Genomic DNA, 24316 nt, shown 5'->3' with positions numbered 1-24316 from the left:
CTTTTGGGAAACTGCGTCTATTTATCACTATGGAGCGCGTCAGCTGACAGTCATGCACCGCTATATGACTGTTTTGTGCATTGCATATGAAGGGAAGACGGCACCTGTAATGAAAAGGAAAGGGAATCCTGCGGTTTTTATATTCATTTTAAAGTGTTTACATGCCTAAACAAAGCGAAAGCACAGAACAAACTCACATTTAAGAGCAAGGGGCGGCCCCTGGTGGTTCGGCGGTATGGGTTGCGTATAGGGAGGCTCGGTTCTTTAATGTTTATTTGCCACCCTTCAGAGAAAGACTGAAAATACGGGAGAAATACAGGAAAATACCTTTACGGGATGATAGAACTGTAAATAACGGGAAAATCTCAAGAAAAACGAGACAATGCATTCGCTATGGTTTTTAATGATGCGCGACTCGCATTGACAGGTGAAAATCCAATTTACCTGCTTACACTGCAGACATGAGGGCACAGATCCGATTCATATCAGATAAGTTTCCACATATGAACAAGGCCTGAATCTGATTTGAGTAAATCGGAATCCATGTGATTTGTTCCTGCTTACACGTACATGGGTTGTATCCGATCTGTGCCACATGGGAGAAAAACATCGGAATTGAGTCACCTGAACGTGCAGTGTAAATGCAGCCTTTGAGTTTCTTTCTTCTGTTGAATGCAAAATGAGATATTCTGAAGAATGCTTTGAATTCATTAGTCATTTTTTCCTGCTATGGAAGTCAATGGGTGCAACCAGCATTCTTCAAAGCATCTTCTTTTGTGCTGGACAGAAGAAAGAAACAAACTCATAAAGGTTTAAAACCGCATGAGGGAGAGTAAATGATGACCATTTTGATTTTTGTGTGAGCTGCACCTTTAAGTGGTTGATTTGTAACAGGATTTTGTATGAAATGCATTTCAGTATGATCTGGGTTTACTGTAGGATGTGTGTTCTTAGATAGGTGGTTATGTTGGGAATAGGACACTAGTGTACTGCATACTGTAGTATATAATGCACACCGCCTACTGAGTGTGTGTGTGTGTGTGCATTTCAATTGACTTGTTTCTAGTTAGTGCTAATAATGAGTAACATTTATGAGTTTCTTACATCAGCTATACACCAAAAAAGATAGTTTGAAGAATGTTGGAAACTGGGCGACAAGGTGGCGCATTGGGTTGCACGATCCTCGGATCCTCAGGCCTCGGCTGGGTCAGTTGGCATTTCTGTGTGGAGTTTGCATGTTCTCCCTGTGTTGACGTGGGTTTCCTCCGGGTGCTCCACAGTCCAAAGACATGCATTAAGTAAGCTAAATTGGCCATAGTGTATGTGTGTGTTTAAGTGATTATGGGTGTTTCCCAGTGTTGGGTTGCAGCTGGAAGGGCATCCACTGTTTAAAACATATGCTGGATAAGTTGGCAGTTCATTCCACTGTGGCGACCCCTGATGGATAAAGGGACTAAGCTGAAAAGAAAACAAATGAATGATATTGGCCATAGTGTATGTGTGTAAGTGAGTATGGGTGTTTCCCAGTGTTGGGTTGCAGCTGGAAGGGCATCCGCTGCGTAAAACATATGCCGAATAATTTGGCAGTTCATTCCGCTGTGGCGACCCCTGATAAATAAAGGGACTCAGCCGAAAAAAAAATGAATGAATGAAATTGGCCATAATGTATGGGTGTGATTAAGTGAGTATGGGTGTTTCCCAGTGATGGGTTGCAGCTGGATGGGCATCCGCTGCGTAAAACATATGCTGAATAAGTTGGCAGTTCATTCCGCTGTGGCGACCCCTGATTAATAAAGGGACTAAGCCGAAAAGAAAACGAATGAATGAAATTGGCCATAGTGTATGTGTGTAAGTGAGTATGGGTGTTTCACAGTGTTGGGTTGCAGCTGGAAGTACATCCGCTGCATAAAACATATTCCGAATAAGTTGGCAGTTCATTCCGCTGTGGGGACCCCTGATTAACAAAGGGACTAAGCTGAAAAGAAAACAAATGAATGAATGTTGGAAACCGGTGGTCGTTAACATCCATATTAGGAAAGAAAAACTCAATAGCAGTCAATAGCTGCCACATTCTTCAAAATATCTTCTTTTTGTGTTCAATGGAAGAAAGAAACTCAGGTATGGAACAAGTTCAGAGTAAATAAATAATGACAGAATAGTCATTTTTGCGTGAACTATCCCTTCAATTTCATAAGTCAGATGCAATGCATTGTGAGGTACAGTATTTCACTCTCTGTGCTCTGATTGTACACATTTTGGCTGTATGTGTTTACTATAATAGTTACGTCATGTGCACAGTATGCACACTGCAGTATGCTATTCCAAACACAGCCGTAGTACATGTTGTCACAGTGCCATCCAGTGGATAAACAGTATAAGAGTGGTTCAGCCCAAGTAAAGGTGAATGTGCAAAAATTGTTGAGTCACAACACTTGGCGATATATAATAACACATTATTTGGATTTCCAGTAAAGGTCAGATGTTATGTGAGGTTGTTTCAGAAATGAAGTTAGGATAGTGACGCTGCATTGAATGTATGCTACAGTGATGCAAATGTCTAGACGACTAAATTCTCAGGGAATATCATTAATCCATTACAATGCACTGTTTATTTACAGCACATATGATCTGCAGCAGTGATTTACAGTATAACTAGATGTGATGGCTATCAACATTCATCCATTTGTTGTCATTTAATTATTTGCATTGACGTTTTTAAACACCCTTTGTTGTTTTCCCCCCTACACATTCACATTTTGGCAAAACACCATGATACTACAGAACTCATAGCCAAATAACATGCTGCCAAATAGAGCAGAAAGTGTTGAAATGCACTCAGAGAGGGACGTGCATGGGCCCAAACATCTGTCCAAATATCAACGTGCATTATTAAATATTCTGTGTTGCACCGTAAACACTGATGGTCCTCACATCAGACGTACAAAACATCACACAGTGCTTGAAGCATTTGACAGGTATTAAACCCTCAACCCGACCCCTGCCATGATTTCCCTGCATGCTGTTTTTAACTGCTGGTTTTTACCAAATACATATGTTTTTAATAAATGAGTCATTCTGCAATTGCTGCACTTATAAACAATTAAAGTTTTAAAAGGGATGTAATACATATACAGTCGAAGTCTAAATTATTCGCCCTCCTGTGAACTTTTCAAATATTTCCCAAATGATGTTTAACAGAGCAAGGGATTTCTCACAGTTGATACGAGTTTAAGATGTTTAAGTGGGATGCTGTAACATTGAGGTGAGACAGGTGTAATGTGTGCGACAGATCAAAGATGAGGCAAGAATCAACTCTCTATTTAAGCTTTTTTATTCGGGGGTTTAAACAATGTGTGACAGTAATAAATGGAAAAAAGAAATAAACATTTACAATTATTCTCTTTAAACTATTTTGTAATTTATTTTATATAACAGGGACAATGCTCATTAATAAACAGTGAAACTGTAAGCCAGAGTTAGCCACAAGGGCTAATTTTCATCTGTTGCCCCCTGCCAGATTTTAATGGCCCGTTTCCACTGAGTGGTACGGTACGGTACGGTTCGGTTTGGTACGCTTTTATGGCCGTTTCCGCTGTCAAAAAGCGTACCGAACCGAACCGTACCGTACCACTTTTTCGGCTCCCTTTCAAAAGGGTACCAAACACGAGTAAGGGTACCAAAAGGCGGAGCCACGCGCGGAGCTGAACGCTATTGTTTACAGAGATACGTCATTCACTTACGCAACAAGCCAGAATGAAAACAAAAAACCGCCATGTTTAAAATACACACACAGCGAGAGATTACAGCGGAATTATACATACATATAATAACGAGCCATGGTCGATCTGGGCTCAAACAAACCTTGTCGTCGTCTTGATAAACAGCCACAAAGCCAAGAAGAAGAGCAGATTTACCCCGTGCCTCGTAGTTTTTACGAGCCAGTCTGAGGCGCGAGCGGTTTCGCTTTCTTCCTTGCGCTCGCGCGCGTCTAACATTATATCTGAAATAACAAACTTCTTGAGCTGATGATAATAACCTGCGCTTGATTATTGACGTGCTTTTAAAACCCGATACTGTCAGACACTGACAAACGCGAGAGTGAAGCGTGAAGAAACAAAGGAGAAGCCGGAAAAAAAGGAGCACATTATTTCTCAGCAAACATGAACAAAATGCCATGTATAACTATTATCTTCACATTTTGGACTAATATGAACTGGGAATGACGGAATTACTCTCTAACAGAGGCTACATGTGCTGCTGAAGATTACAGACACAGATAAGAGGTTTACACTGACTTTAGGCTATATTTTGTGTTGTTTTGAACCTAAATACTGACGAAATGTCTGCTGTGTGTAGTTCTTCTGTAGTTGGTAACATATCGGAGACTGTAAAGGGCTGTATGTGTTTATATGTTCATTTATTTCGTTATTTAATATAATTACAGACATTACAGTAGGCTATTTTGGTTATATCATTGATCTGCAGTTATAATCAACTCATGTTCATAAAAAAGTTAGTAATAAACATTTCTTCACAAGTATTTATGTGTATGAAGCATCTTTTTTGTGAGAAGTGCTTTTCATATGATATGTAAGTGACTCGTACAGCTTTATTGTAGACATCTCCTTGAGCGAGAATGACGTCGACTGAAACTTTCTGTCATACACCACACCCACCAAAAGGGTACCCTTGTTAGTGGAAACGCAAGCCTGATAAAGGTGACCCGTACCAAACCGAACCGTACCGTACTGTACCAGTCAGTGGAAACGAGCCATAAAAGGCAACCTAAAATCAAAAAACACATCATCACACATACAAAAACAGTAAAGTTACATATGACAAAGCAATAAAACATGTAATAAGAATTTCTTAAAATGTTAGACAAAAGAATTAGACATGATAACAAACTTGATTTGCTTTAAGCCATTTCTTTAACTTATATTTAAAAGTTGAATCATTTGTAACACCCCTTAAATCAATGGCTCTAACTGAGAGGACTGATTGTGCAAAAGTTGTACGCCTGAAATGCACAGCACAGTCTCCCCTGGTAATTGTGTTGCTTGACCATTATTGTTCTTGTGTGTTACAAACTCACATAATGGGGGTGGAGCATATCCATTTAAAATCTTAAAAATCATCCAAGCATCAGCCAAATATTTCATATTATCAAAGCTCAATAAATAATGTTTTTGTGTTATATTACAATGATGATACCTAATAGACTTCTGATCAAATACTTTAAGTGCCTGTTTATAAAGTGATTCAACTGATTTTAAAACCGTTTTACTTGCGTGTGACCAACTAAGACAATATGTAATGTGAGAAAAAAATCATGGAGTGCATAAAAAGTTTTGCTGCTTCATTAGTCAAGTAAGGTTGTATATGCCTGAAGTTGGCTGGATTACACTAAAACAGATTGTAAGCCAAGGCAAAGAAATTAACAAAACAAAATTAGATTCTTCTCTTCTCTTAGATTAATCCTTAAATCTAAAGTCTGAACTAGGCCGACAAAAACAAATAATACAAATAAAAACCGAGATCTTCAGTGTACACAACCCCCGAACTAAACTAAACTACAAAACTCACACAGGTGGCAAAACACTCAGACTAATCTAACAAAACATCCATCTAAACTAAAACAAACCTAACAAGACGGTCAAAGGCTCAGTTTAGAATCACACAACAACCATCACATTATTTTACTTAAAGCCAATGAAGTTCAACAAGCAAAACTCAAATTACCACAGTAAACTGAGATAATAAATTACTGAGCAGCCTAAGCATGTCAAAAATGAATTGCGTGGAGCACAAAAGGTATGCTGAGGCAGAGCGCATGCCACACACTGGTCTGTCAGGGCTTTAAATGTTTGCAGCTCGTCTGGGTATTGGTGGAACCGATACAGTCACAATAATGATGGACAGATGATGAACCAATAAGAAACCTAAGGGTTGAGAAAGCGGAAAGGAGGGTGAGAAAAATAAATACATAAAAAGAAAGAAACTAACATCAAACATAACAACAGTATGTCTGATAATATTTTTTCTTCTGGAAAAAGTCTTATTTGTTTTATTTTGGCTAGAATAAAAGCAGTTTTATTATTTTTTTTAAAACCATTTTAAGGTCAAAATTATTAGCCCCCTTAAGCAATGATATTTTTCGATTGTCTCATTATACACTGACTTGCCTAATTAACCTAATTGACCTAGTTAAGCCTTTAAATGTCACTTTAAGCTGAATACTAGTATCTTGAAAAATATCTAGTCAAATATTATGTGCTGTCATCATGACAAAGATAAAATAAATCAGTTATTAAAACTATTATGTTTAGAAATGTGTCTAAAATCGTTTATATATATATATATATATATATATATATATATATATATATATATATATATATATATATATATATATATATATATATATGTGTGTGTAAATGTATATGTGCCATACTGTACATTTATTACTTTAATTTTAATTTACTTTATTATTTGAAATAAACGAATTTTCTCAGTAGATTTAATTTACAAAATAATTTGTTTGATTAAAAAAAGTTAGAGGCAACGCAGTGGCGCTGTAGGTAGTGCTGTCGCCTCACAGCAAGAAGGTCGCTGGCTGGGTCAGTTGGCGTTTCTGTGTGGAGTTTGCATGTTCTCTCTGCGTTCGCGTGGGTTTCCTCCGGGTGCTCCGGTTTCCCCCAAAGTCCAAAGACATGCGTTATAGGTGAATTGGGTAGGCTAAATTGTCCGTAGAGGATAAATGTGTATGGATGTATCCCAGAGATGGGTTGCAACTGGAAGAGCATCCACTGTGTAAAATATGTGCTGGATAAGTTGGCGGTTCATTCCACTGTGGCGACCCCGGATTAACAAAGAGACTAAGCTGGAAAGAAAATGAATGAATGAAAAAAACTTCAATATAAAATTTTACAAATGTTCTAATCGTAAAAAAATCACCACAATTGTAGAATGACTCTGTTTTGATCCCAATTCAGTGTTTAATTCATTAAACCCTTGTGTGCTGCTGAGGATATTTTCATCCACTCTGGGTTGATTTGCACATCATGATTTTCCCAAGTACGATGCGATCCTGGATTAACGTCTGTGTTGATCCTGGAACATCATTTTTGTTGTAACCCATACCTATTCCCTACCCCTAAACCCAACCATAACTGTAAATTATTCCCAAAATCAGAGGGGAATAATAGTTGGATAACACTCATGTAGAAGTGCATAAACCTAACCGTAAGCCTGAAGTTAACATAAAGTAAACATATCCGGTAATTCTGATTGGCTAATTGGAATGTTGTTCCAGGATCAGCACAGATGTTAATCTAGTAACGTCTCCTACTCGGTGATATCAGGATGGCTCGGGTGATTTTGAGTCTTAATTTGGCCACAACATTCTCTGTGTTTCAGCAAATGGAAAGATTTTTGGTGACAAATCTTATTTTGGCACATATTTTAGGAAAATGCTTTGAAAAAATGTTCAAAAACTCAACAATACACTCTGGGCAAATTGACAACCCTTTCGTTATGTTCGTAGCTACTGTTAAATTTGAACAGTACACAAGGGTTTATCCTCACACAGGCCTCAGTATTGCATGAAATCGAAATAAAATTTTAGTTTAGCTCCACTATTATCTTATGTGGTATTTCATGCTGGATTAAATCTGCGACGAAAATAAATGGAGGAAATGGATTTGCGTTCGGTTCACACTGAGGGATCAGATGATGTGGTTTTTAGGGGATGTGTTCGTCAGTTCAGGACAGAAACCATGTGATTCTCCTCTCTCTGTTGCACCTGAGGCCTGAAACACACATGCACATGATCATAAATCACATGATCATGACATCACAACCCCCCCCCCCAAAATCTGAAAGCCCACAATCTCATTCAGACTGACGTCCGGTTTTTAGGAAACCTGTCAAATGCTTCCTGCTTCCCCGCATCACTTCCTCCTCTTTGATTTCGCTCCCATTATCACCTGATATGTCTGCACTATAGCTGAAGTCGTAGACGAATGTGTTTTCTACTGTGTGTTACTGTAAACTGACGGCCACTTTGTGCAAACGCAACACACACTTTTTTGAAGGCAGACTGTTATTCATGTCACCGAATGTCTCTGTCTGCTGTCTTATGCATGTGTATACAGTACACGGCCTACAGGAAAACACTGTATATGTCTGTTGTTAACCGGACCGTAATTGTATAATATTCATAGATACTGTAAATAATAACTGGTATAAATGCGCTGACTGAGTCTGCATCCTCCTTTTATAAGAAAATGGGTTTCCTGTATGCCAAATTTCAGGTCAATCTGGCTTATGGTTGCAAAGTTACAGCAATTTACATGTTTTTTTTTCTTGTTATAGCACCACCATGTGGCCAAACCTTATACAAGTTTGATGAAATTACCAGGTTACATTCAAGAGTTAAGGCCTGTTAACACCATGATAACTATTAAGATAACAATAAAGATACAGTTCTAACACAATGTTTACAATATTAAAGAGTGGCATAGTAGCACATTACAATTATAACAGTAACGATACAGATAAATATTTAAAAAATTCAGTGGTTCTCCTCTCGGGTCACTCAGATCGCCTCCCGGTGGTAAATCAATGAACAGGTATTTTAATATTTACTTACTCAGATCAGTTTTATAATTTTGTAGATGTTTTAATGAGACATTTGGAAAATTTAAATGAATAATATTAGTTACTTGTTTCCCAGTGCTGGGTTGCAGCTGCAAGGGTGTCTACTATGTAAAACATATGCCACAGTGCAGCGCAGGGCGCAAAAGCATTAAGGGCGTGTCAGAATCCACTTTTGCTATTTTAAGGACGGAAAAATACGCTTTGCACCGCAGCGCATGGTCTAACGGGGTTGAGCTTATTCTCTCAGTGAGTTATAAGTGTGTTTTGAGAATAAACCAATCAGAGTCTCATCTCCCATTGCCTTTAAGAGTCAGTTGCGTCGTGCCATAGCGCATTTGCTATTTACATGGAGGACTTTGTAAGTGGAAAAACTGAACGCTTCACTAGTGAGAAAACAGTTAAACAGAGATGAGCCTCCTCATTCTCTACTTTCTCTTTCGTGGATAAGGAAATGTGTTGTACGCACAGACATCCATTAGCCCACATAATTAATTTTGTTTGTTAAGCGCAAAGATTTGTTTCAAAACTATTTCTAAATTCAGGTCTAATTTCCAGCAAATGATTAAATGAACAATAATAACGAAGTGTGGTCAAATCCAGACACACATGCTATGCCCCATATGGTCCTAAACCTGACATGTGGACAAATCTAAGCTTGTTTTTAATGAAACAAATATAAATACTAATAATAATATTAACATTATACAAAAGCAAATTGTCATGAATAAACTGAAAAAGCCCCCCGAGATGAAGAAGGCATGAAGGCAGTGGTTTTTATATTTATGTAGAAAATAATATATATATTTTTTAAATTTTTAAATTCTTTTTCATTTGTAAAGATATTTTTGTATTGCTGTACATCCTGTGGGTTTTAAGCAACGAGTAAGCGAGGCGCACAACTAACGTGCTCTGCGCTGGACTTTAGACCTGCTTTCAGCTGGTCTACTGCTCAGTCTATTTTAGTTCCTCAAAATAGCAACGCACCAACAATGTGCCTCAACACATCTTTTATCTAGACTGAAACACCCATGAGTCCACAAAGGGGCGCAAATGGAATTGCTATTTGAACAACTAGTGGAAAACGGGAATATTATTGTCTGAAAATAGCAACACTTCATAGAAACACGTCTTGCGCCTTATTGCGCCGGGTGTATGATAAAGCCCGTGATCTTTAATGATATTAGATGATAAGCTTAGTGTGTTAAATTTAACATTTTGATTGTGTTCGAAAAAGCCAATTTCCGTCTCTGTTTTGCCTGGGATTTTGTTGCATTTACATGGTTTGACCAGCAGGTGTCCGGAGCATGTGGTGTTTCGAATGCTTCGAAAAAGTGAATCATTTTGGAAAGAAATTGATTCAGTTGTTTTGAAGCTTCATTCTCTCATCTTCTACTGCGGTAAGTAAAGGCTGTGTCCCAATTCGCCTATTACGAGTCTACAATTATAATATTTAAATAGTTGACATCAAAGAATTTGTGGTGACCGTACACAAGTACATGTCTCAGTACTCCCATACTCAAAAGTATGCTTTCACACATTCCACGCACATTGTAGAAAGCGCTATACAAATAAGGATGAATTGAAAAAAACATTATGCAAATTGTGAAACAGCCGATGTTTATTTTCTATGCTCCTCTATTCTGCCCCCTAGCTGTGGGAGGACTAATCTGTCAGTCTCTTCTAGATAGTCAGCAGCCTCCTCCTGCCTCAGTGCCACAGCGCTACAAAGAACTAAACACATCACGCCTTTTCACCTACAGGTAATCAAGTGCACTCGAGTAATTGATATACAAATGTAATGTAATTGAGTTATTAAGTAATTGATATGAAACATATAATCAGGCAGGATATATATACACAGTATGTCACAAAAGTGAGTATACCCCTCACATTTCTGCAAATATTTGACTATATCTTTTCCTAGGACAAAACTGCAGAAATGACTCTTTGACACAGTAAAAATTTGTCAGTGTAAAGTTTGTTTACCAGTGTAAATTTATTGTCCCCTCAAAAAAAAATTAAAATACAGCCGATAATAGCTGAACCCCTGGTAACAAAAGTGAGTACACCCCTAAGAATTTTTTAAAAATATATTAATATTTTGTGTGGCCACCATCATTTTCCAGCATGGCTTTAATTGTCCTTGGTGTTTTTTCAGGTCTTCTGAGAGTTGTTTGCCATGAGGCGCCATGTTAAACTTTCAGTGGCCAGGTTGGGAGAGTGGAAGAGCTTTTATACCAAATTTAACTCACCTGCTATCTGGTGACACTTGAGACAGTGTAACACTAGTCACATGACACAGGGGAAGAAAAAATGACTAATTGTGCTCAATTTGTACATTTTCTCGTAAGGGTGTACTCACTTTTGTTGCCAGGGGTTCAGCTATTATTGGCTGTATTTTTAGTTTTTTAGAGGGGACAATAAATTTACACTGCTAAATGAACTTTACACTGACGAATTTTCATTGTGTCAAAGACTAATTTCTGCTGTGTTGTCCTATGAAAAGTTATAGATAAATATTTGCAGAAATGTGAGGGGTGTACTCACTTTTGTGACATACTGTATATATATATATATATATATATATGTATATATATATATGTGTGTATATATATATATATATATATATATATATATATATATATATATATACTGTATATATATATATATATATTTCAAACTAGAATAATAAAGTTCAGAAAGCCTAAATATATCATTTGTACATTAGAATCATGTTTTATTAGCATTGAAATGTTTTAGCGCATTGCTATCATGTTAGCAGCATGTTTTACGACATTTTTAGAATCACGTTTTAATGGCACTGATATGTTTAAGCGCATCGCTATCATGTTAGCGACAGCATTTACGACATTGTTAGGATGTTCGTGCATTGATTCACATTGTTTCTAGAATGTTAGCATGTTTTAGAACATCATTTATTACATTAACATTATTTTGCAAGCGTGTTTTAGCGCAATGGTAGCATGATTTTGAACATTGTTAGCATGTTGCTAACATGTTTTAGCATGTTGATGGCATACTTGTAAATTTTGTGTTTTTTTATTTTGAATGTTGTTGCTTACAAGTTAATAGCATGTTTCGTAGTAGCATGTTTAAAAGTGTTTTGGTTAACATATTTAGCATGTTACAGATCACTAGCATGAAGTGTTAAGATGTTTTACCAGTAATTGCACATTTTAGAACATTGTTATAATTAAGCACATTAATAGTATGTTGCTAGTATGTTTTAGCACATTGTTAGCTTGTTGCTAACATGTTTTAGCATGTTGATGACATACTTTTGATTTTGGCTAGGATGTCTTACCACTTTATTAGCATTTTTAGTACATTGCTTCTATGATTCAACACATCATCTCATAGGTAGCATGTTTCAGCACATTACTAACGTTGTTTTTCACATTGCTAACAAGCAAGTATCATATTTTAGCAGAGTGCTAATATGTTGTTGCTTAATAGCATGTTTCATAGTAGCATGTTTTTTTAAATGTTAGGGTTAACATACAGTATTTAGCATGTTAGAGATCACTAGCATGATTTATTAAAGTGCTAAGATGTTTTAACAGTAATGGCACATTTTAGAACATTTCTATAATTTAGCACATTAATAGTATGTTGCTAGTATGTTTTAGCACATTGTTAGCTTGTTGCTAACATGTTTTAGCATGTTGATGACTTTTGATTTTGGCTAGGATGTCTTACCACTTTATTAGCATTTTTAGTACATTGCTTCTATGATTTAACACATGATCATCTCATAGGTAGCATGTTTCAGCACATTACTAACATTGTTTTTCACATGTGCTAACAAGCAAGTATCATATTTTAGCCGAGTGCTAATATCTTGTTGCTTACAAGTTAATAGCATGTTTCATTGTAGCACATTTAAAAATGTTATGGTTAACATATTTAGCATCTTATAGGTCACTAGCATGTGCTAAGATGTTTTAAACATGTTAGTTGGACATTTTAGAATATCGCTAACATGTTTATCATCGATGAATGCTGGTAACGCTGCATGTTTTAAAACTATCACATTTTGATTCCTTGGCACTAGCATTTCGTTTTGGACGTGTTTTTTCAATGTCGCTAGCATGTCCTACCATGTTTTAGCACACTGTTAGTATGATTTAGCATGATGCTAACGTATCCCAGGCTACATTTCAGCTTTCCTCTTTCTCCTAATATGTATTTTAATCTCATTTGTATGTTTCATAGTAGCATGCTTTTAAAATGTTAGGGTTAACACACAGTATTTAGCACATTAAAGTTTACTAGTATGTTTTAGCAAAGTGCTAAGATGTTTTAACATGTTAATGGCTCATTTTAGAACAATGCTAACATTTTTAGCATTGCTGATTGCTGGTTAAAGTGCATTTTTATCGCTAACCAACTAGCAGTTGGTTTTATAAATGTTTTTTTTCAATGTGCCTAGCATGTCCTACCATGTTTTAGCACACTGTTAATATGATTTAGCATGTTGCTAACATATCCCAGGCTACATTTCGGCTTTCTTCTTCCTCCTAATATGCATTTTAATCTCATTTGTACTGTGAAAATGATGTTTTTCAGTAGGTTATATGAGCGTGTGGTCTGTGTGTCCGGCAGCAGATGGACTCTAATGGCGGTTCTCCAGGATTCATCAACAACAGCAGGAGACTTTCCACTTTTTCCTCTTAAATGCCCACGTCTCTGGATTCTCAACAATGATTCCTCCATCCCATAATGAACATCTGAGACATTACCACACCAAACAAAGTGCAATCCTTTCTGAAGTACAGATATTATACACTGAAGCAAAGACACAAGCCAAAGTAAACAAGAGGCCCGGAATACCTGCCTGATCACATGACATCATCATTACATCATTGGTCATGTGATCACAGGTGTTTATTTGTATCCTTGTCCAGATTCACTTGTGGTTTTTACACCTTTTTGCTCTATGTACAATCACTGATGGGCTTTTAGAGAATGTGGACTCCTGAATATAAAGCGAATGCAGACGTTTTTAAATATATTATACATATATAATAATAGTAACGCACTCATTATATTATTAGTCACTGAAATATGTTCTAGTAGTTAGTTAGGTAGGTAGTTAGTCACGGTGTTAAATAAAACTATGACTGACCAAATATGAATGTTCGGGATTTAAAACAAGTTAAGGTTTATTGATATACGACATCAGGTTGACACTTTATTGTAGTATAGAAAATAATTTCAATTAAAACTATACACTTTAAAATGTTTATAAGGCAAGACAATCAACATTATATAGCATTTAAATATAAAAATAAACAATATATAAATATAATATAAAAATGGGCGACATGGTTGCTCAGTGGTTAGCACTGTCCCCTCACAGCAAGAATGTCACTGGTTCGAGTCCCGGTTGGGGACTTCAAACACATGCGCTATAATTGAATAAACTTAATTGGCTGTAGCGTATGAGTGTGAGTATGAGAGTGTATGGGTGTTTCCCAGTACAGGGTTGCAGCTGGAGGGACATCCGCTGCGTAAAACATATGCTGGATAAGTTGGTGATTCATTCCGCTGTGGCAACCCCTGATTAATAAGGGGACTAAGCCGAAGGAAAATTAATGAATAATATGAAAATGACCCATTTTTAAGAAACAGAAAGGATTAATTAATACATTTAAATAATTTATTTATGACTGTTTTATTTATATTAATATTTTAACTGTAATTATAATTATTTTAAAACTATTAGTCTTTTATTTTAATTTGAATATTTTTAATGAACTTTTGTATAATTTATTAGGAGTTTTTATATGTTTATATAGCTATAATTTATAAATATATAAGTATATATAAGTCAAAGTGTTAAATTGTCAAATTGTCTTTTAATTTTAGCTTCTGTGTCTGTAATTGTGAAATTTGTAAATTGTCTCTGTGCTGTTAAAGCTTTCATTATTGCTTTGGTAAATTTAATATTTTGTATATTTAAAAGTGTTTTATTTAACATTCAGATTTAATTTGATTGTATTTAACTGTACGCTTATGATTATTAAGTGTCAGTTCTATGATGTCTTGCCATATAACCTTCAGTTGCATTACTATAAATGCTTTATTTTGCTTGTTATTACGACCTTATTGAGAAACTTGTTGAAATTATTTTCTCTAATACACTGTAAAACCCCACAGTCAAGTTTATCAAATGAAATGAGTGTAGTTAACTCAAAATTGACTGAAAGTTAATTCTACTCATTTGAAAAGAGTCTGCGTTGAAGGTAATGAGTTAATAAATACCTCAACTTAAATGGAGTAAGTTCACAGTACTCATATATATTAGTTTTAACTCAAATGGTTTGTATAGCAATCGGTTTCCTTAAGCGGTTTGACTTGCCTTAACTTATTGGGTTTTACAGTACTCAGTTGGTTTGAGTTCTCCTCATTTATTGGGTTTTACTGTGCTCAATTTGCTTCGTTTACTCAAATGGATTAAGTTCACAGTACTTAAGATTAGTTTTTGAGCTTAAATGGTTTGTTTTAATGGTTTCCTCAAATGGTTTGAGTACTTTAACTTTTGGGGTTTTACAGTGCAGTAATCAGCATAGATATCGGAGATGGTATAAGGTTTAACTTGTTTTAAATCAGCAACATTCAGGCTAATTTTACCAAAGCCTTTGAAACCCAGAGGAAACCGAGTGAATGTTACTGCAGGCTGGAAGATGATCTGATTTCTTAAAGCCTTACTCTTGAACACGTATTCATTCATTGCCATGAACTACCTCTCAGTACATTTAATCATTTAGCAGATGCTTTTGTCCAAAGTGTCTGCTCACTCGTTTCAAATCGACTATAGGCTCATCTGATGGGAATGTTGCATGCATGATTTTGTTCTTGAGAAATCACTATTTAATCGTCTATTTAGATTTGCACTGCTGTTGAATTGTATAACCATGGTCTTATTCATTATTATTTCTTGCAACTGCGAGCACAAATACACACAAAGACACACTAAATCATTCTGTCAGATTGACTTAACCAGTATTCAGAGCTGGGTAGTAATGGATTACATGTAATCTGGATTATGTAATCAGATTACAAAAATTAGATACTTGTAAGAGGAGAAAACGACTTAAAATACTCATAATCAGACTATTGTTCGTTTTTGATCTGCTAGTACTAAACCGTAGACGGATCACTCTCATGTCTTAACTCTTTTCTCTCACATTTCAGGATCTTTATTGGTTTGAACAATCCCGTAATGCTCATTTTAACAGATGAACTTCCGACTGGATCAGATAGGCTGTTGGGTGTCCAAACTTGGTCCTGGTGTGCAGGTGTCCTGCTGAGTTTAGCTCCCACCTGCTTCAACACACCTGCCAGAAAGTTTCTAGCATATCTAGTAAGAGCTTGATTAACTGGTTCATGTGTGTTTGATTAGAGTTGGAGCTAAACTCTCCAGGACACCGGCCCTCCAGGACCGAGTTTGGACACCCCTGGGCTATAAGAAGACTTGTGAAGTATTAACCATGTGTGTTGTTTTCAATTACAATGTCATTTTTGACAGTTATGTGTATGTCTTAATCACATGTATGAGGAAATTGTGATAGGATGAAATAAAATACAAACAAAAAGACACATTTATAATCTAACTAAAGTAGCTGATTAGAGTCTTCCAGGCAAACCGCAGTACAGCTTTACTGCAAATCTCTATTAATTCCTGGTGTAACATTTTTGCTGTTTAATGAATATACAAATAAATTGATTTAATAAAATCAAAAGTCTCTGAGAGGTGCTGCATATCATGAGTCATATTAAATAGCAAACTACGGTCAATCTGACGTCATCAGAGAAGGAGTTAATCCAAATGAAGAAGTGTATGGAGCTAATGATATGCCAAAACAATCTGAATTTGAATTGTGCTGAATTATTAACAATTTTAATTTAATAAAAGTGAATAATATATATATATATATATATATATATATATATATATATATATATATATATATATATATATATATATATATATATATATATATGTATTATATATATATATATATATTTTGAATTTCAATTTCTTATTATCTGATCATCTACTCTGCCCTGTTGATAAGCCCTGACCTACTTTCGGCACGATCTGAATTTCTGGTTTTGAATTTTATGATATTGAATTTGATGCTCCAAATTTCTTCATCTTAAGAACTGTATTTTTACAAACCCAATATCTGCAATCTATGAATTCAGAACCAAAAAACTCTGATGTTTGAAAATACGTCTATATAAATCTGACCTAAAGTCTTAAATTTAAAATGTTTAATATTCAAGTTGAGAAATTCAAGTTGAAAAATTGAAGTTAAGAAATTTATGTTGGGCGACGCAGTGCCGCAGTAGGTAGTGCTGTCGCCTCACAGCAAGAAGGTCACTGGTTCGAGCCTCTGCTGGGTCAGTAGGCGTTTCTGTGTGGAGTTTGCATGTTCTCCCTGCGTTGGCTTGGGTTTTCTCCAAAGACATGCGGTACAGGTGAATTGGGTAGGCTAAATTGTCCATAGTGTATGAGTGTGTATGGATGTTTCCCAAAGATGGAAGGGCATCGCTGTGTAAAACGTGTGCTGGATAAATTGGAGGCAACCCCGGGTTAATAAAGGGACTAAGCTGAAAAGAGAATGAATGAATGAAATTCAAGTTAAGAAATTCAAGATGAGAAATTCAATTCATTCAAATTCAAAACATTTTTAATGGCATATATTCATTCATTCATTCATTTTCTTTTCGACTTAGTCCCTTTATTAACCCGGGGTTGCCACAGTGGAATGAACCACCAACTTATCCAGCATATGTTTTACGCAGCGGATGCCCTTCCAGCTGCAACCCATCACTGGGAAACATCCATACACACTCATTCACACACATAGACTACGGATAATTTAGCCTACCCAATTCAACTATAGCGCATGTCTTTGGACTGTGTGGGAACCCGGAGCACCTGGAGGAAACCCACGCTAACACGGGGAGAACATGCAAACTCTACACAGAAACGCCAACTGACTCAAACCGAGGCTCGAACCAGCGACCTTCTTGCTGTGAGGCACTCGTGCTACCCACTGCACCACCGTGCAGCCCATGGCATAAAGTTTACAGTTTTATTAAATTAAAATTGTTAATAATTCAAATTAACACAATTCAAATTCTGATTGTTTTGGCATATTATTTGCTCCATAGTGCAAAATAAACATTGCAATTTCTATTTCATGCAGACTTTAAAGGTGGTCAAATTGCTAAAAGGATTTTATTCAGGAAAACAGAATGTTTATAATTACTAACTAAAATATATATAATATAATATAAATAATACTAAAATATTTTGTCCATTAGGAGTGGCATTTTTCTGTTTGTTGCTATTGTTTTTACAGTTTACTAGGCTATAACAAATAATTGGCTAGCAAGGTTAGGCTCATCTCAGAACTACACATTAAAAAGCTATGTAAATATGTAATTTTTACACTTGTAAAGTGCTGGAAAATGTTTGAAAATGCACATGGAAAGTGTTTGACTTTGGGAAAGGTGTACTAATCTTAATTATTGGGCTAGCTTGATTGACTCGTTGTGTTGCGAACACCTGGCAAGCCTGCTGTGTAGCGGTTGGTTGTTGGCCTCTGTTTGGCGTGAAGTGCTCCAAACACAACAACACTGGCATTTCAGCAGCTTTAAAGACATTTTAGTGTGATTTTCATCTGGTGGATGTTTATTTAGCAGCTCAGAGATGTTTGAGAAAGTGCGGAAAAGCGCGTATGATGTGGAGGAGTTCAGGAAAACCGCATTCAGGAGAAGATCAGCTGGAATAAATGTGGAGAAGAAGAAAAAGGTCAGACGTGGATCCGTTCCCGGTGAGACTTTAGCGACAGTAATGAGTTTATATTTGTGTATTTACAGTCTGTGGTTTGGTTTCTCCTTCAAACATTGTGTGTATCGTCTGTGAGGACTTATTAGAAATCGGTAAACATCGACTGGTTTTTAGTTATTAACGTTAAATGCCAGTGTTTTGTTTTTATTATTATTATTTATTTCATTTGAATAGCATACATGCTAATTTTCGCCATTATGTTTGCAACTATGCAGCTATATTTATGTTTGTGTGACATATTTTATAAATATTGTCCTTTTGATCATATAAATACATAATTCCAGATATTACTGCTTTAGATGTATGGACGTTTAGTTCGATATAATTAATGTAGCCTATTATGTGTATATGTAGTGAGGTCAAGTTGGTTTTATAGTCACACATTCAGACTTTCTCATTGATTAATATAATTTCAGAAAAGTACTCTTTGCAAAGTCCCGATAGGCAAGACAAGTTTATTTTTATCGCATTATACAGTGGTACACAAAGTGTTCAAAGTGCTTTACATAAACAACAGAAACAACTAAATAAATTGATTAAAACAGATTCAAATGTGTTAAAATAGGCTATAAAATAATAATAATATTGAAATCATATTAGCAACCAACAGCTATCAAAGTGCAACATTGTTCATAGTCACTCAAATAGTGCTCATGTTGTTTTGAGGTCTTATTTACATGTGATTTCAGTTCAGATATTCTAAAGTACCATGTGAAACAATATAAGGAGCGTGTCACAAGTTGTCACTGAACGAATGTTTGAATATAAAACCAACTTTACCTCAATTGTATATTTTATAGCCTACTGAATATATGAGTTTTAATTTAATATGATGTAAAATAGAACTGTTCACATTTTAGGTAGTTACAACAGGAATATTTCTGATTTTCACCCAAATAATTTAAGTAAAATAAAATGTAACGCATGAATGAATAAAAGTCATTTAAGATGAATTAATAAACATTTATAGAGATGTTATGAGATCCATGATAATAAGATACATTTGGAAAAATATATATACATAATACATACATTTTGTAGATATTAAAATATTATGTAAACAACAAAATGACTGAGACTGAAAATTTAAATGAATATAGTACTTCAAACTTTCATTTAAATAACTGAATAGTACAGTACAGTGGTGTAGTCCTAAAAAAATAAGGTGGTGTACTATTACGCAGCCAACCCGCCCATGCTGTTTTATAATTTTACCTGAACGTTACAGGAAGACATCATTCAGTTGACTTCGAAAAACCCACAAAATTTTCTCACAGCTGCTGTGGTCGTCCAAGGGCAGGGAATGCCGCAAAATATAAACAACAATGCATCAATTGCAACTAATTAGGATGAGAGTTAAAAAAATTTAGTATACAGTTAGTCTAATCAGCAAAACAAGTGAGTATACTGAGGGTATACGCAATTATTGATCCTCAGAAGTCATAATACCCAAACAGCTAGTGGAAAAAAGTAGGCATACTTAGTATACGTGCGTATAGCCCCGACTACACCACTGGTACAGTAGTATGTACAGGGTGGGCCATTTATATGGATACACCTTAATAAAATGAGAGTGGTTGGGGATATTAACGTCCTGTTTGTGGCACATTAGTATATGTGAGGGGGCTTGTAAATAACTCATAAAAGAATAAAAAGTTACGTTAAAACCAAGCACACCATTGTTTTTATTTTTATATATATATATATATATATATATATATATATATATATATATATATATATATATATATATATATATATATATATATATATATCCATCCACTTTTGTTAAGGTTGCTTCTCTGGCAGCAGATGGCGATAAAAACACTGTATTATACATAAATATTAAACTTTTCTACAAGCAAATCACCTGTTTATGAGAAAACTGGCTTCAATATTTTACTTATTATAACCTGTATAACCCTAATTTTGGTGCACGGTTTCAAATAATAATAGTAATTCAGTAAAAGCAGTTTATATTATTTACAATCTCAACATGAGCTTCTGCTTCACATCCAGTAAGGAATAAAAATTGAATGTGTGGAAAATAATGTTCATAAACTGTGGCTGCAGATAAATTGTATTAAATGAAGTGGATGTGGTTTGATTGTCTGAATGTCAGCAGTTTCTAGAAGTATAAATGTCAAACACAAAAGCATTGATGCAGAAAAAAGGGAAATGTATTGAATTCATGCAGCGATCTGAAACAGCATGTGCACTGGCAGAAAACTCACTTTAGGAGAGCAGTGTGTGGCCGGACATCAGGTAAGTGTATTTGTGTATTTATTCATGTGTGCAACTTTTAAAATGTTTTTTTTTTTCACCTTCATTTATTACTTTTTTGTTTATTTATTTATTTATTTATTATTTTATTTATTAGTCTTGTTTATTTAATTATTGCTGGTTTATTGAATTTTATTTATTTATTTTTTTTTTACCAATTTTACTAATTTTGTTTCTTTCTTGTTTGTTTATTTAAGCTAATTTTAAATTCATTTTTTATAAAATCCTTGTTTTTATTTATTTTCTTTCTTTTCATTTATTATTAATTTTTATATAATGAGCAGCATTGAGCAAACATAATTTGTTATATTTACTAGTAATTTTTTTTTATCAATTTTACTAATTATGTTTGTTTGTTTATAATAAGAATTCTAACATAATATATAATATAATATGTATAATATGAATTGTTAAATTAATATTATAAATGGTCTTATTTTGTAGTTTGTTGCTTGTATATCTGAAATGCTTGTATATTATGTTCATAAACATAATTATATATAACATAAAATAATATATAAATGTTATATATGTAAATATTTTAAGTATGTACACGCAATTGCGTCCATTTATATATACATAATGATTATAAACCGCACACATGTTATGTAAATATTTTTGTTTTATTTTGTACACAATCGCTGAACAGCAATTTTATTTTTAATGTGTGTATATATATATATATATATGTATATATATATATATATATATGTGTGTGTATGTATGTATGTATATATATATATATATATGTATATATATATATATATATATGTGTGTGTATGTATGTATGTATATATATATATATGTATGTATGTATGTATGTATGTATGTATGTATGTATGTATGTATGTATGTATGTATGTGTGTGTGTGTGTGTGTGTGTGTGTGTGTGTGTGTGTGTGTGTGTGTGTGTGTGTGTGTGTGTGTATATATGTGTGTATATGTGTATGTATGTGTGTGTATATATATATATATATATATATATATATATATATATATATATATATATATATATATATATATATATATATATATATATATATATATGTATATATATGTGAATATATTTTTGTTTAATGAATAATCGTGACCAATTGTGTACAAAATAAAATGTGTTTTATACTGTGTGTATATAATATATGCATGTACATTTACAAATAAATATGTGTTTGTGTTATATATGGATGTATAAAATGTATTATTTTTGTTTGTAGTGTAGTTTTACTTTTTAAATGCCTCTTCTCACCTTATTAGTGTAAAATGAAAGACCTTTAGTGTAATTATAGGCATTTACAAGTTTTTCTCAGTGTTTGAGGTTTGTCTGTTAATCCTCATGAGCTTCTGCTTCTGGTGTAAAGCAGCACAATCAGAAACCTTTGTGATAAACTGAGAAACGGAGGAACTGAGAAACTGGACGGGAAGTTCAGCAGTACAAACCTAAACACAAAACACACTCATCGGCATATTCAGGGCGTTATTTACAAAGAGCAAAATACCATGCACTGATCAAATAGACATTATTACAGTCTTTTCACAGATAGTGGAGATTAGGAGATGCTAAATCATAGCTAACACACACAAATTATGATATAAATATAAAGATGCCTTGCCTATATATAATAATAAATTAAAAATATAAATATAATAATATTATAAAATAAAAATATCACTATTTAGCTTAAATTTCAAATTAAATAGAAGGTATCATGAAATTACAAAAATATCTTTGTTAATAATTATATGTGTATTATTTAAATGTATTTATTACTATTATTATTATAATTATTAAGGTTATTTAATTTAAATTATTTTTAAAATATGCTTAATAATATAAACAAATTAAATACAAACAATTAATTGCAAAAATTCTCACAATTTACCAATTAAAATGTATTTTTGTTAATGAAATGACTATTAATTAAATTTATTTAAATTAATATTTTATGTGATTAAATTCATTAATTTATCAGTTATTACAGATAAACTAATAGCATATTAAAATCAATCAAAAGTCATTAATTATAAAAGGCTTCCTCAAGAAAACATACAGACATGTGATTTTTAAAGAGGATGTGTTTATAAGAGCACAATAATAGAGGAAGCTTCAGTTTTCACCAAACGCACAGAGATGCAGCTTTCACTTTAGATTCTCATTCGCTACATACTGATTTATCAGTAAAACACACAATTAGCACAATTACACAAGTCAAAAATAAAACTTAACAGGTTGTTTCGTAGACTAAAGCGCATGTAAAAGTGTCTCAAATGTGACATAAATGATTTGGTGTGTGTTTTTGTGTCAGCAGGATCCAAGAGCCCTCCTGGTGCTCAGGTTGAAGATTCAGCCTCGAGTTTTCTGAAAGACGCGAGTTCAGTGTTGAGAAGGTCAGCGATTTACAGCGTTTCTGCAATGCCTCCTCCAGCAGGTACACATTAACTACTGCTGAAACACTGTAAACATATACAGTAAAACATGGTAAGCATGTACAGTTAACTAAGCTTAAACCATTGAGAAAACCACAGGCTGAGAAACCACTCCTGCAGAACTATAGTACTCACTCTTAGTTATTTAGTGTATGGAAATTGAATGCGAATCATTGATTGATTCTTTCATTCATTATCCGTCGACTTAGTCCATTATTTATCAGGGGTCGCCACTGTGTAATGAACCACCAACTATTCCGGCATATGTATCTAATGTAAAATATTAAACATTATTCATTTGAATGCAGTAATTATTCAGTTTTTAATATTAAAATAAACAATTTGCAATATGGATTGTAACGTTAATTTTAAAATTAATCATGGTTTAATTATTAATTTCATACAGTTATTTAAATTGTATAATTTTTTAAGGTCAAGTTAAAATGACAATTAATTGTTTTAATTGTTTAGCATTTACATTTATGTACAATTATTTTAAGTAGTTATTTAGTGCATGTGAATTAATTGTTGTTAAAAAGTACCCAATTGAAGATAAACTTAATTGGAGAATTTAAACAACGAGGGAGTTGTCATTCTTGTGTGTACTGTGCCTTTAAGAATATTCTTTTGAGAATAAGTAGTGTTATTTTGTGAGGGAAGCAGCAGCTGTAGTGAACAGGAAGTGTGGCTGTCGATCGTGCTGGTTGTTTAACACGAGGTTTTCACTGTGGGCTTCACCACACACTCTCTAACTGTCATCATATCATGTCGTTTCTGCATGTTTAAAGGTGAAATATCACACCACTGTCTTCATGCATTACTCCAATTGAAAAAGATAGATAGACAGATAGATATATAGACAGCTAGACAGACCGATATATAGGCAGACATATATTGACAGACAAATAGACAGATAGTTAGGTAGATATAAACAAACAGATATAAATCAGACAGATATATAGACAGATAGTTAGGCAGACAGATAAACAAACAGATATATAGTCAGACAGATATATAGGCAGACCAATAGTTAGGCTGACAGATAAACACATCGAT

At 34.2% G+C, this 24316-nt stretch overlaps 2 protein-coding genes across 4 annotated transcripts in view; both read left to right on the top strand.

The window, feature by feature from the left end:
- LOC130223390 (protein bicaudal D homolog 1-like) overlaps positions 1-14458 on the top strand; it is a 41976-nt gene extending 27518 nt beyond the window's left edge. Inside the window, exons 8-9 of one of the 2 annotated variants that reach the window (XM_056456178.1) lie at positions 10346-10421; positions 13288-14458. In XM_056456178.1, coding sequence (XP_056312153.1) covers positions 10346-10396 — 51 coding nt within the window. In that variant the 3' untranslated portion in view covers positions 10397-10421; positions 13288-14458. Of the gene's footprint in view, positions 1-10345; positions 10422-13251 lie in introns of both variants that reach the window. The other variant, XM_056456179.1, reaches the window with a different exon arrangement.
- Positions 14459-18310: 3852 nt separating this feature from the next.
- Positions 18311-24316, top strand: part of fgd4b (FYVE, RhoGEF and PH domain containing 4b) — a 30885-nt gene continuing 24879 nt past the window's right edge. The window contains exons 1-2 of one of the 2 annotated variants that reach the window (XM_056456175.1): positions 18311-18536; positions 23143-23262. In XM_056456175.1, coding sequence (XP_056312150.1) covers positions 18413-18536; positions 23143-23262 — 244 coding nt within the window. In that variant the 5' untranslated portion in view covers positions 18311-18412. Of the gene's footprint in view, positions 18537-20728; positions 20819-23139; positions 23263-24316 lie in introns of those variants that run through there. The other variant, XM_056456176.1, reaches the window with a different exon arrangement.

The sequence above is a fragment of the Danio aesculapii genome, chromosome 4 (assembly GCF_903798145.1).
Source record: "Danio aesculapii chromosome 4, fDanAes4.1, whole genome shotgun sequence".
Taxonomy (NCBI): domain Eukaryota; kingdom Metazoa; phylum Chordata; class Actinopteri; order Cypriniformes; family Danionidae; genus Danio; species Danio aesculapii.
Note: the sequence above shows the minus strand (reverse complement) of the source record. Positions and strands in the feature narration are given on the sequence as shown.